At 52.2% G+C, this 13241-nt stretch overlaps 1 protein-coding gene across 4 annotated transcripts in view; it reads right to left on the bottom strand.

Annotated features, from left to right (window-relative positions):
* Positions 1–5922: 5922 nt before the first annotated feature.
* Positions 5923–13241, bottom strand: part of Prr5 (proline rich 5) — a 43250-nt gene continuing 35931 nt past the window's right edge. For 3 of the 4 annotated variants that reach the window (XM_057792095.1, XM_057792093.1, XM_057792096.1), the window contains 3 exons: positions 12898–13038; positions 11089–11224; positions 5923–9861 (listed from right to left, as the gene is read on the bottom strand). In XM_057792095.1, the coding sequence (XP_057648078.1) occupies positions 9392–9861; positions 11089–11224; positions 12898–13038 (747 nt within the window). In that variant the 3' untranslated portion in view covers positions 5923–9391. The remainder of the gene's footprint in view (positions 9862–11088; positions 11225–12897; positions 13039–13241) is intronic. The other variant, XM_057792094.1, reaches the window with a different exon arrangement.

The following is a 13241-nucleotide window of genomic DNA, read 5'->3' as shown; positions in this document are numbered from 1 at the left end:
CCTCTTTACAGATGGTTGTGAGCCACCATGTGGTTGCTGGGAATTGAACTCAGGACCTTTGGAAGAATAGGCAATGCTCTTAACCACTGAGCCATCTCTCCAGCCCCTACTAGGAAACTTTTATCAAATTGTGTTGTACTGCCAGGCAGTGGTGGCACAGGCCTTTAATCCCAGCACTCGGGAGGCAGAGGCAGGCGATCTCTGTGAGTTTGGGGCCAACTTGGCCTACAGAGCTAGTTCCAGGACAGCCAGGGCTGTTGCACAGAGAAACCCAGTCTCAAAAAACAAACAATTTAACTCTGATTAAATATACCTAAAATAAACTACTCAAGGTCAGACAGTCAAAGCTTGAACCAACACCAGTTACTGAAGCATGTTGAACCCACTGCCTTCTTGCCTCTCTGCTGGCCGGGGTGTTTGCAGAGACCCCTGCAATGGGGTGGGGCCTTCTGGGTATGGCTACTGTGTCTATTGATTTTGGATCAGTGCAACTGGAGTCTCCTGTTGAATAGGATCCCCTGTGGAGTGTCATCTTCTGTGAGGTGGAGTCTCCTGTGGGGGTGGAGCCTCCTGTGGGGGTGGAGCCTCCTGTAGGGTGGAGTCTCATGTGGGCGGAGCCTCCTGTAGGGTGGGGTCTCCTGTGGGGTGGAGTCTCCTGTGGGTGGAGCCTCCTATAGGGTGGGGTCTCCTGTGGGTTGCTATACTAGTCACTGCTATGCCCTTAGGGCTACTGTCTACTGTGGGGTGGTGTTGGACACTGTTTCTGGAAGCAGTGTGTGGCTCCTCACTCCTGACAACTTGGGAAGCTCCTGCGACCAGGCAATCAGCATTGCCTCAGTAACGGGCTGCTGAGGTGGCTAACACGAGATCCTTTCCTGATCTGCATCCTCACGTTGCCTTCATCTCCACCAAACACAAGCTGAGGAGAGTTCCAGAGAGCCTCCCGAGGAGAGATTGTCTCTGCAGTAATGTGCCTTTTAATAGTCTTTTACAGCTGGTTAGGGCTGGTTTGCCCTCTCTACAAACGTAAACACCAATGAGGAAAAGGGTCCTGGGGCAAAGTCAGTGCTTTAGTATTGAGCCCTTACCTCCTTCAGGTCACAGCCTACTGAGGACCCATCTGCTGCTGAGTGCAGCCTTTTGTGCAGCGCCCCCAGTGGTGTGACTTTATAACCCTCCAGCTTTATGACCCTGCATGTGAGTCACGGGCACAGACAAGCAAAGTCACCACAACACCATGTCATTATCTGCAAAGACCCCTGCTTCAAATGAAGAAACTGAAGTTGTTCCGTCTGCCTGATAGCTCACACCCGCCATCTCGGACTCATGCTAGTGGTACTGGCTGTCTCCAGAAGGGGAGTGAGGGATACACAAATGGAATGTAGTATCCCCCATCAGCCTTCTCTTCAGCAGGAGAGACCCCATAAGCCTCAGGACTCCTGGAAGGAGACATGTGTACTCAGGTCACACTGAGTGATACCATATGCTAAAATGATAGCATCCCATCTCCCATCCCCAGCCCCCAGGCTTAGTGTCTTCCCCTAGTTTCGTGCACACCTCATGCAGGCCACACATCTGCATCCTACCTGGAGTGCTGCTGGTCTGAAAAGCGAGGGAGAGACAGCACACGTGGGTTTCCACCCAATGACTCGATGCTGCTCCAGGAGACTCCCCAATCTAAGCCCTGAGAGCTCTCTGGGTGGAGTCGGACCCATTACCATGCTAGACACAAGGAGTCTGCAAGATGTGGATGCACTCAGAAAGCGAACACAGAGGTCACTGGGAGATGCTCTGTGGCTTTTTGAGGCTCATTGTCAAGGTATGTGTCTGAGTTTCTGTGTAGGCTTCTCTACCCAGGACCCTACTCCTTTCTACGCCCTTAAGACATCACCAATTGGTCTGGAGAGATGGCTCAGAGGTTAAGAGTATTGCCTCTCTTCCTAGAGGTCCTGAGTTCAAACCCCAGCAACCACATGGTGGCTCACAACCATCTGTAATGGGGTCTGGTGTCCTCTTCTGGCCTGTAGGCTTACACACAGACAGAATATTGTATACATAATAAATAAATAAATAAATAAATAAATATTTTTTTTAAAAAGACATCACCAATTGACCAGTGGGACCTCTTGGAGCGCAGAGACCAAGTTCTCCTGCTGGAATGGGTATCCCTTCTCTTAGTCTTTAGCACCCAGACGTGCAAGGGTCACATTCCATATCCCATAGGAGACTAATATTTTTTTGAGTCTATCTCTTTATCTCCCTCCTTTACATGTCTTCAAGGTCAACCCAAGTCTTAGTATTGCATGAGTTCCCTTTCTTTGTTTTATTCTCATAAATTTATTTATTTTACATGTGTGAGAGTTTTGCCTGCATCACGAGTATGCCTGGTACCTGTGGCAGTCAGGAGAGGGCATCAGATCCACTGGAACTAGAATTGTAGATGGTTATGAGACACCATGTGGGTGCTGAGAACTGAACACAAGTCCTCAATCAGACCAGCAAGTGCTCTTAATTACTTTCTGAGCCATTTCTCCAGGCCCTTGAATTCAATTCTTTTCAGGCTGAGTAATATTTCAGCACACACATATGCCACATTTATTTAAAGGCTACACAGCTTAGTTACTGTTCTACTGCTGTAAAGAAACACCATGACCAAGGCGACTTATAGAAGGAAGCATTAAATTGGAGGCTGGCTTACAGATTCAGAGGGTTAATACATAAATACCATGGTGGAGAGCTTGGAGGAAGGCGGTCAGGCATGGTCCCGGAGCAGTAGCTGAGAGCTTATATCCTGCTCTGTAGGCAATAGGCAGAGACTGAGACTAGGCCTGGTGTAGACTTTGAAATCTCAAAACCTCCAGTGACACACCTCCTTCAACAAGGCCACACCTCCTAATTCTTCCCAAACCATTCTGCCAACTGAGGACCAAGCATTGAAATATGTGAGCCTATGGGGACATTCTCATTCAAACCAATATTAGGTCCGGCATAGTGGTCCAAGCCTTTAGCCTCAACATGTGGGAAGCAGGTGGCTCTTTGTGAGCTGGAGGCCAGTACCTACTCTCCATAGTGAGTTTGAGACCATAGATAGATAGATAGATAGATAGATAGATAGATAGATAGATAGATACAGATATAGATATATTGAGACTCTGTCCATAAACAAATGCAATCTGATAGAATGCATATAATTAAAATTTATCACTACAAGCTAAGTGTGGTGGCACATGCCTGTGACCCCAGTTACAGAAGCTCAGGGGCAGCCTGAGCTAAGTGAGACCTGTGTATGTGTGTGTGTGTGTGTGGGGGGGGTGTTAAGCTTGTAACCATTTTAAAGCATACAGTTCAGAGCAGAGGATGGTAGCATATACACACATTGTCACAGCTCTTTGGAGGCTGAAGCAGGAGTACGCGTTCAATCTGGGAAACACTGTGAATCCAGGGTATAGCTCAGCAGTGCTAAATATAGTCAGTGTCAGCTGGCGTCATTGTGTGTGACAGTCTACCTGGGTTACAGAGATCTGGGAGGGGCTCCTGCTGCTGTGTGCAACTCTATCTTGTGGGGTCTCTTCCTGTCTCTCTCATTCTGTCTCTGTCTCTCTCCCTCCCACCCCCAAACAAATGCTGTCCTTCAGAAAGGTCCACACTAACCACTAACTTGCAGGCCATGCCACTGTGAGGGTGAGGCTCATGACACCAGCTCCCCCTCCCCTTCTCTCTCTACCCCTTCTTCCGCACCACTTGGCCAGAGCTAAGAAACACGCCCTGCCACACTCCATCCCAGCCCCCTCAGTGCTCGCAGATTCTGGTCCATAGGGAGAGAAAGAATGACGCCAGGCGGTGGTAGCTCATCACTTTAATCCCAGTGCTTGGGAGGCAGAGGCAGGTGGATCTGTCTGAGTTCGAGGTCAGCCTGGTCTACAGAGGGAGTTCCTGGACAGCCAGGGTTACACAGAGAAACTGTCTTGAAAAACCAAAAGAAAAAAAGAGCCATAGTGGTGGCACATGCCTTTAATTAATCCCAGCACTCACTTGGGGAGGGAGAGACAGATGGATCTCTGTGGGTTCAAGGCCAGCCTGGTCTCCAGTACCAGGAAAGGCTCTAAAGCTACAGAGAAACGCTGTCTCAAAAAAATCAAACCAAACCAAAACAAAAATATACCAGTTGATCAGGTGCCCCAGTCTTTGTTCCTTTTGTGGCCTCCGATAGTGGTGCCCAGAAATGATGGGGTGTCCTGGGAAAATGGGGGTGAGGTGAAGAGTCAGAGACCCTCTGTACAGTTTTGCCTAGCTCTCCAGGCGAGGACCGGAAGGCCCCCTCTTCCTGGGTTGTGTGTACAGACAAGTGTGAACATGTACTGTGAGTGGATAAGTATACAAGCAGGCATGTGTAGGTGTAGGGTTATGTATTTGTATGTGTGTTTATGAACATGGGAGTGGAGACGTGAAGGGTGCTGAGACTTCAGCCAAGGTCTCAATGTCCTTGTGGAGAAGGGGACAGCGAGGCTTCCAGCAGAATGGGTGGGAAGAGCCCCGGAGCTTCAAGAAGCAGGTGCTAATGCCCCAGGTAGATCCGTGAAAGAAGTTTCAAAGGTTTTGAGAGTAATGGAAGGAGAGGGAGGGACCCAGTCCCACTCCCACCTTCTCCAACACCTCCCTCCCTGTGCTGTGGCACGGGTGCAGGGGAGCTTGGGAGTTCCGAGACTTGAGGACAGGTGGAGACTGTTCAATCCTGTGCTTTGTGAGCACATTTTGTGAAGGAGCTGGGGGGAAGGCCAGCGCACCTCTCTGTGAATGGAATGACCTTCACCAAGTCACCAGAGTGGCTTTTATCCCAAGGGCACAGAAGGGACATGGCAGAACTGGGGACAAAGCAGCACTGTGCCCTAATCCCTCTGTGTGTGCCATCTGTGCCAGGCTGCTGAGGGCTGAGTGCAGAAGTCACAGGTGACTGGACTTGGGACAGGGTGGGGACAGAGGAAGCAGCCAAAGCCAGGTACCAAGCCCTCTGACCTGCTAGGTCCTAGGTCCTGTGGGTGTGAGGGAGGGGCCAGGTGGGAAGCAGGATTCTCATATTAACAGTAAGGAGCTCCCAAGTGAGACCATAAAGCCCCTCAATTTCCCCTAAGCCTCCTTGAGACTCATGACCTGGTTTGCCTTTGTCTCCAAACAGCAGATAAAGGCGATAAAACCCTGGTGTCTGATAACTTGATGGAAGAGTGGTGGGTCTTTTAAAGACAGAGGTCCAGTGGGGGATGGTGGCACACACCTTTAATCTCAGAACTCAAGGGGCAAAGGCAAGGGATCTCTTAGTTAGAAGCCAGCCTGGTCTACATAGTGAGTTCCAGGCCAGCCAGGGCTACACAGTGAGACCTTGTCTCAAAACAGCAGAACATAAAAGACAGGGTTCCATGTAGCCCAGGCTGGCTCCAGACTCACTGTGTAGCTAAGGATCACTTGTCACCATGCAATTGAACCCAGGGCCTTGTGCCTATTAAGCCAGCACTCTGCCCACTGACCCATACCTTCAGCCTGAAGCAGTGGTGTCTTTGCATGAGTAAACCCCAGTGATGGGAACAGAGCCGAGGGCTTGACTTGCAGAGGGTGAAACCTACCCTGATTGAGTTCCCAGGGCTCGCTGACATCTCATCCGCCCCATCTAAGATCTGCTGGAGTGCCTGAAGAACCAAAGCTGCAGGATCTCCATGACACAGGCAACAACAGGACTTCTGAGAGGAGTCCCCGTGAGGATGGTATTGACAGTGTAGCAGACAGAGGCCTCGAACCCGTCCAATGACTCAACACAATGGACATTTGCAAACAAAACTACTGGGGCAAAAGAACTGCAAGATTTTTATCTTTATTTATTATTTTTATTTATTTTTGTTTTCTTTTATGGGGGTTGCAAGGGTGGAGGGTAGATATGAAAGGATGGGGAGATGAGTGGGATTGGGGTGCATGATATGAAATTCACAAAAAATATCAGTGAAAAGGTTTTTAAAAAAGAAAGATGGACACACATTCCAACATGCCAAGCTTTTAAAGGCCAAGACAGCATCCTCTCCATAGAGAGGTGCAGTGCTGTTTATTGTCCCAGAAGCCTTCGGGAGTTAGCACAGAACAAGGCAAGAGCCTCAGATGGGAGTGGAAGCCTCACCGAGCAGTGTCAGTTACCAGGAGTCACTCCAGTTGAAACATGCTTTCAATGTCATCTTATTATTGTTTTGGAACATTATTTTGTCATGTAACTCTAGCTGACTTAGAACTGGCTATATAGACCAGGCTGGCCTTGAACTCAGAGATCCATCTGCCTTGGCCTCCAAGTACTGGCATTAAAGGCAAATGCCATCATAGCCCACTCAACATTAAAAAAAAATAAAAATCCCCAAGAGCTGTTTGCTGTGCGCTCCCTACCCCCACACCTCCCCTCAGGAGAGTAAATTGAGGCTCGGAGAGGACGGTCAACAGGCAGGGCCTGGTGTCCCACCCCGTGACAGTCAGCAGTGCACAGCCCTTCTTCACGCTTTCCCTGTGTGTTGATCAATTGGTAGGGCTTGTCATTTGTGACAAACATCTGTTTCCCAGCCCATGGCGGGCAGAAACACACATGCATATCTTCAGGTGGGCCCAGGGAACCAATGGAAAACCAACCTAGGACACTGAGAGGCCTCCACTGGGACGTCCCTGGAGCCCCACGCTGATCCAGCAGTAACTAACCAGCAGTAGGACACGGGGCTGGCCTTAGGACAGATCTGGGAGCTCGGAGAAAGAGCAATAGAGCTTCCTGGAGTGGGGAGCCACAAACCATGAAACCATGACATTTCAGCCAGGAACTCGGGCTCCTGGCTCAGGGATCTCCCAGGGAGTGGGTGGGGCATCCTAGCCATAAATTCGTGTACGGTGCATCCTTGTGTGCCAATCTTTGCACACCTGGTCTGTTGTCAAGTTGATTACATCTGGAGTTAACTAACACATGAAGTTGGACCACCAGTGAGGGATTTTTTTTTCTTAATTAAATTATTATTATTATTATTATTTTTATTTTTTTTGGTTTTTCGAGACAGGGTTTCTCTGTGATTTTGGAGCCTGTCCTGGAACTAGCTTTGTAGACCAGGCTGGTCTCGAACTCAGAAGAGACCCGCCTGCCTCTGCCTCCCAAGTGCTGGGATTAAAGGTGTGCGCCACCACCGCCCGGCTTCTTAATTAAATTATTTGACTCACTTTTAGTATGGATCTTTGAGGTGGGAAGACCCACCACCTTCAATCTGGGCTACACTGACTGGTAGCAGCCTATATAACGATATGGAAGAAGGTTCGCTCTCTTTGGGCTGCTTGCTCTCACTCCTGCTGGCGAGCCCATCCCTTCACTGACATTAGAGCCTACTTTTTATATATAGTCTGTTGGTTCTGTCCTCTAGAGAATCCTAATACACCTGATTATCATTGCTCTGCTTACAATAGAACCCCTGTCCCTGCCCCCCCCCCAGTGGAAGCCCTCTGCCCATAATTCCACTTCTATCCTTCAAAGTGGGTGTTGAGGATTAAACTTTGCTGGTGTTGAGGGAGACAGGGTGGCTTAGCTTAGCCAGGTCATGGGCCTAACTCATTTCCCTGAGAGCCTGAAGCAATGCAGAGAGCTTCCAGCCAGGGAACTGAGCATTCTCTCCAGATTCTTTGAGGTGGGAAGCAGCCCACTGTGGGAGGGGGGCCACCCCTAGGCTGGTGGTCCTGGGTTCTATAAGCAAAGAGGAAATGGTTGCCCATGCCTCTAATCCTAGCCTAGCACCCAGGAGGTAGAGGCAGGTGGATCTCTGTGAGTTGGAGGCCAGCCTGGTCTACATAGTTCTGGGATAGCCAGGGCTATATAGAGAGACCCTGTCTCAAAATAAAAAAAAAAAAAAAAGAAGAAAGAAAGAAAAGAAAGAAAAGAAAAAGAAAAAAGAAAAGAGGCTGAACAAGTCACAAAAAGTGAGCAGGAATCCTCCATGGCCTCTGCATCGGCTCTCGACTCCAAGTTCATGCCTTGGCTTCCTGTAATGGACTGTGGGTCTGGGTTGTAAACCAAACAACCCCTCTCCTCCCCAAGCTGCTTCTGTGCCTGTCTCATCCCAGCAGTAGTGACACTGAGACCGCCTGTGAGTCCAGTGTGTGCCCTCACCACAGGCACAGAAACTCAAGCAGGCCACCCCTCGCTGGAACAGGCTGTGTCTCCCACCCTGGGGGGCAGGGGAGCCTTCATCCTAACATCTCCAGCAGATCCCCTGGACCCACAAGGCCTTGCAGCCCAAGAATGAGATAGCTGCTTCTTATCCTGTGTCCTGGCCAGATCTGGTCACCCTGCCCCTGGAGCTGCTATTCGCTTGTCATTCCCAGTGGACCATCAAGGCCTGAGTGTCTGGGGCAAGGGTCAGCATGTGATCAAAGAGGACCATATTCCCGCTGGCCTTCTAAGGAGGATCTCAACACAACAGAGGCCTACTCCAGGGATGGCACGTTGGGGTAAGCTGCTGGGCCGTACAAGCCTGCAGCCACCCTGCCAGCACTCAAGAACACTTACATCCATTTACCAGGTGGTAGAACCAGCTCATTTGAGGACCAGGGAGGTCCTAACTACCCTCAGACTCTGAGCAAACCTCTCTGGAGGCAAAGAACCACCCCTAGAGCAGCTGGGAAGGCTGGGCTGCCCGTACCACCAGGGTCTTCAGCAACCCCCTTCCCTCCCTGGCTGCAGTGGGTTCCTCCCAGCCAATGTCTGGGGCTGGAACCAGGGACCCACAGTAGGGCCTGTCTTATAGCATCTACTAAGGTGTCAGGCCTTCTTTATATGCTTTCTAGGTCCTTCCATCAAGAAGACATAGCGACACTGGACCTGAAAGCAAGAGGAGGAGTGGACAATGGGCAAGTGGCCATGCCCTCAATTTGGGAATGTGCCCCTGGCAGGAGGGAGCGGTCAATGAGGTGGGGGTCCCAGAAGGACACCAGGGGGAAGACAGGAGCCTGGAGTTGTAACTTTATTTCACACCTTCCTGTGGCCACCCAGGGCGGAGGGAGGCAGGTCTGGCTGTGGCTGGAGCCCCGTCACTGTGGGGCCAAGCTGGGCTGGCACAGGCAGAACCCACTGGTTTCACATTTTTCTGGGTAGGTGTGGGCACCAAGGGTGGGGCAGGCAGAAGGGCACATGGTGGCCCCATCCTCGAGGTGGTTCAGTGTGCATCTGGGTGGTGCCAACTGGACATCCCAATCAGACCTGGGGTGAGCATACAGTGACCAAGGCAGTGACAAGGGGGCTAGTGAGATTAGGAAAGAGTAACAAACAAGTCTCTCTCTCACACACACCCACAGACGCGCAAATACACAAGGGTCAGTAAAAACATGAACTAACCTCAGGCCATCACACAACACTCGGCCGGCTTCCGGTTGCACCAAAGTCAGACACACTGGAGCGACTACCCCGCCCAAAGTCAATGAATATTCCTTCGGAGTCTGAGTCCACGGACTCCAGGATCTGGTCCACCAGTGTCTCAGGGCTGGAGGTGGGTGGGGAGCCGTGGGCTGGGTCCTGCTCAGGGGAACGGGCAGGGGGGTACAGTCTGCTGGGGCAAGGCCCCGAGTGGGGCGTTGGAGAGGACCTGAAGGTCCCCGAAGGGCCCTGGCCAGGTGTGTCCACAAAGCCCTGGGGCTCAGGACAAGATGTCATCTCAGAGACGGAGTGCCTGCGGATGCTTGTACCACCAGCCGCTGTGCCTTCTGCTTCGTGCTCAGCCACGGGATTGAGCAGGGGCGTGTTGTAGCTTTTGGAGCGCACCACTGGGTTCTTGGCGAGGACGTCCCCAGAGCGGGAGCGGCGCAGGAGCCGTTTCTCTGCAGGAACAGACACAGTCACACACCAGGATGGCGGCTGCTGACCCACATGATCCCTATATGTCCCAAGTCCCACCTTTGGGTAGAGGCTTCGGGTCAAGTGTCTAACCCACCCAGTAAAAGGCTCAGTGGCCGCTAGTTCTGGATCAGCCTCACTAGCCCAGGATACAAGCCTCCTGCCAAGGCTGGAAAGAACTTTAACATTCCCAGCCTTGACCTGAACAGGCAGTGGGACCTCAGCTGCCCAGGTTCAAATCTCCAAGCTGCCAGTGACCTGTGAATGACCCCACGTCAGTCATACAGTCATGTCTCATCGTCCTCACCCACAGAAGCCTACGGATCTTAGGTACCAGTGCTTTCCTAGGTTAGACTGGGCTCCTATCTCACAGGCTGGCACCCAGGGGACAAACCTGCGTGGAGGAGCTGCAGGGTGGACAGTGCTACAAAGCAGTTTTTTACAGGCCTCCCTGGCTGTGCAGACACAGACTGACCATGTAGGAGAAAGGCTTCCATGCAGGACCCTGCAATGCCCCATAGTGACCATGAGGTGGCACTCCTGAGTACAGCAAGTTGTCAGGGAGCCTCTCTGGATCAGGAGGGGTTGCCTTTTTGACCACCAGGTATCCTGATGGTCCTTGAAGGTGCAAAGCTCTCGTTCTAACTTGCCTGAGCGGAGGCACACCCAAGTATTAAGACTTTACACCCTAGGTAGCGGCCCGGATGAAGGGGAGCCTTCCAAGTGAACCCATCTGGTCTGTTCCTATGATCTAGTTTGCATCTCCTCCTGCAGGCCAGTGGTCATCTCGGGGACTCACTAACACATTTCCCTGCTAGACCAGAACTGTGGAGGAGGGTGTGGCTTGGTCTCAGCTGGTACGCAGCAGGAGCCCAAATGACACTGCTGAATGAACAAGGGATGGCAAAGCTGGCTTCTGAGGGACCCACCAGGCTCTATATATAGGGCCTGCTTTTACCTCATCCCTCCCTAAGCCAGGACAGTTGTGACATCTAGGGAATGCAAGAGGCTCTCTGCATGGTGGGTCTTTGCGGGAGAGCCACACTGTTCTGGGGACTGCCTGCTACCCTCTAACATCCCCTCTCCACTGGGGGTCAAGGTCTGCACAGGGCAGAGCTAGGCAGGTGCATGGGACAGATTGGCTGGTAACTGTAGCTGGGCCCCTGCGGGATTCTGGTTTTGCCCACACCATTGCCCCAAGCAGTACCCACCGAGGATGCAGGAATGGGTGCAGGGCCCTTCGCTGGAGTAGAGGCCATAGGTGCCCAGGTATGGCGACACCACCTTCTGGATCAGTGTCTCCAGACGCAGGTAGTCTTCGGTTACACCCCGGGACTCATGTACCCCCTGCAAGAGAATGGAGGTCACCCCCTGGCCCAGCAGCAGCTTGTCTCTGCCCCATTTTCCCCAGGAGGGACCCCAGACAGGAAGATGCTGCTGCAGTCTCCTCCATGGCTGGGTGCCCTATAGTTGCATAAGGTGATTTACACCAAAGTTACGGGCACTGGTGTCCTGGGGGCCCTGGGTGGTCCTCTGAGACAGCTGGCCTTAGCCAGGAGCATCAAGTTCACCACAGGAGGTCCTGCTCTCACTGCTCACACCTGGGGGCTGGGGAGGGGGCGGACACAGGCAGGACCCCAGCCCATGATCTTTTTGAGATAAGGTCTCATGATGTGTCTTAGCTGCCTTGATTATGAGATTCTCTTGCTTCTGACTCCTGAGGGTTGGGATGGCAGGTGTGCACCACCACGCCCTGCCCACACACTTTTGAAATTTTATGAAGTCACATCTCCCCCTGCCTATGGTATAAATCTGACCCACACACGGTTGCTAGTGTGACTGGCACCCTACCACTCAGACTCCCAGCAGAAGTTGTGATCCTGGGTTGTGAGGCAGGGGACACAGAGTAGGCCCTCAATACACACTGACCAGCAACTGTGACCTCCAAACAACTCAAGACTTGAAACAGTGAGGGCCAGATTCACCTGGGGATGAACGTGAAGTCAGCAGACAAGTTCACAGCAACCTTAGGGTAAGGTCACTCAGTCTGGGGAGAGGCGGCAGGTGGGACAATGGAAGCCTCTGTGGCAGAGAGGCTATGCTGGGATGCAGACCATAGCGGGAAAGCTGCAGGAGGCACAGTAGCCAGCAGGTGGCAGCACTACCCTGAGCATTGGTTGCCTCCTTGGCCACAGCACCAGAGAGACCTGAACTAACTTCCATCTCTCAGCCACCCTGCTGAGCTGGATCCAGTCTATGAAAATCCCACCCAAAGGCTTGCACTTGGCTTCATTCCAAGGTGACCACAGCCCCCAACCCAGAGCAGGCCCTGGACCCTGCAGACCCTGAAAACTGCAGCCTGTTCCTTGCTCTAGGCCCCACCCCACAAACCCTAACTTTAAAAGGATTTCCACACATATGGGGGACTCATTACAAGGCTTTTTTTGATGCCTATGAGCATCCAAGTGAGGCCGCACACCCGTGAACAGTAAAATGTTTCCGTCAGTAAAACGGGGCAGGTGGTGGTACCTCTAAGGTCCTGTAAGGATTGCACGTTGTGAGAACTCAGTAAGGTGAGCTGGCCAACTGTAAGGGGATATGTCAGATGTAGGGCACATGAGCTGCTGGTGGCCCGACCCTTCTCTGTCCTGGGGCACGTCCCTTTACTCCAGCTAGCTGCCCCTGTCCCATCTCCAGAGCTAGTGTTGTTGATGAAGTTCATCTGTACCAAGTATCTGAAACCAGTGTGTGTGAGTGTGCCTGTCTGTCTGTCTGTCCATCTATATGGCCGGCTCCGGAAACCAGTGTGTGTGTGTTAGTGTGTGTGTGCATGTACACACGCGCACATGCCCTTGTCCAGCCCCGGTAACTGAACATACAAAAACCAGCTGCTGCCTTGAGTAAGTAATTCTGGTCTGGTCCACATCCTGGCCCGAAGGCCTTACTTGCCCACTTCCTACCCAGTTGGTCTCTATCATCTCCCAATCTTGGGGTCCTGGGTCCCCAAACCCTCGTCCCACCTGCAGTACCAGCAGCATCTGTGCGATGGCAGGGGGGACGCGTGCGTGGGAGCGGGCCAGTGCGTCCTCCAGCTTCACACTGAGGGTGATGGTGTTCCGGAAATGCAGCAGGGCAAGCTGGCGCACCGACGGCTCCTTGCCCTGTGGACACAGGCAGAGGCATGGTAGCCCCGTTTTTACCATGCAGTTTTATCCTATTTCCCAGGCCAGGGGTGGGATGAGGGAAGAGACCCTAGAGACACCCAGCCCTTCCCCCATTCTATCTCCCACACGAACCCTGCCACAAAGATGTAAGATGCAGGGCCCAGCTCTGCCACTAGGCTTCCCCTCTCCAGGCCAGGCTC

The sequence above is a fragment of the Chionomys nivalis genome, chromosome 17, assembly GCF_950005125.1.
Source record: "Chionomys nivalis chromosome 17, mChiNiv1.1, whole genome shotgun sequence".
Taxonomy (NCBI): domain Eukaryota; kingdom Metazoa; phylum Chordata; class Mammalia; order Rodentia; family Cricetidae; genus Chionomys; species Chionomys nivalis.
Note: the sequence above shows the minus strand (reverse complement) of the source record. Positions and strands in the feature narration are given on the sequence as shown.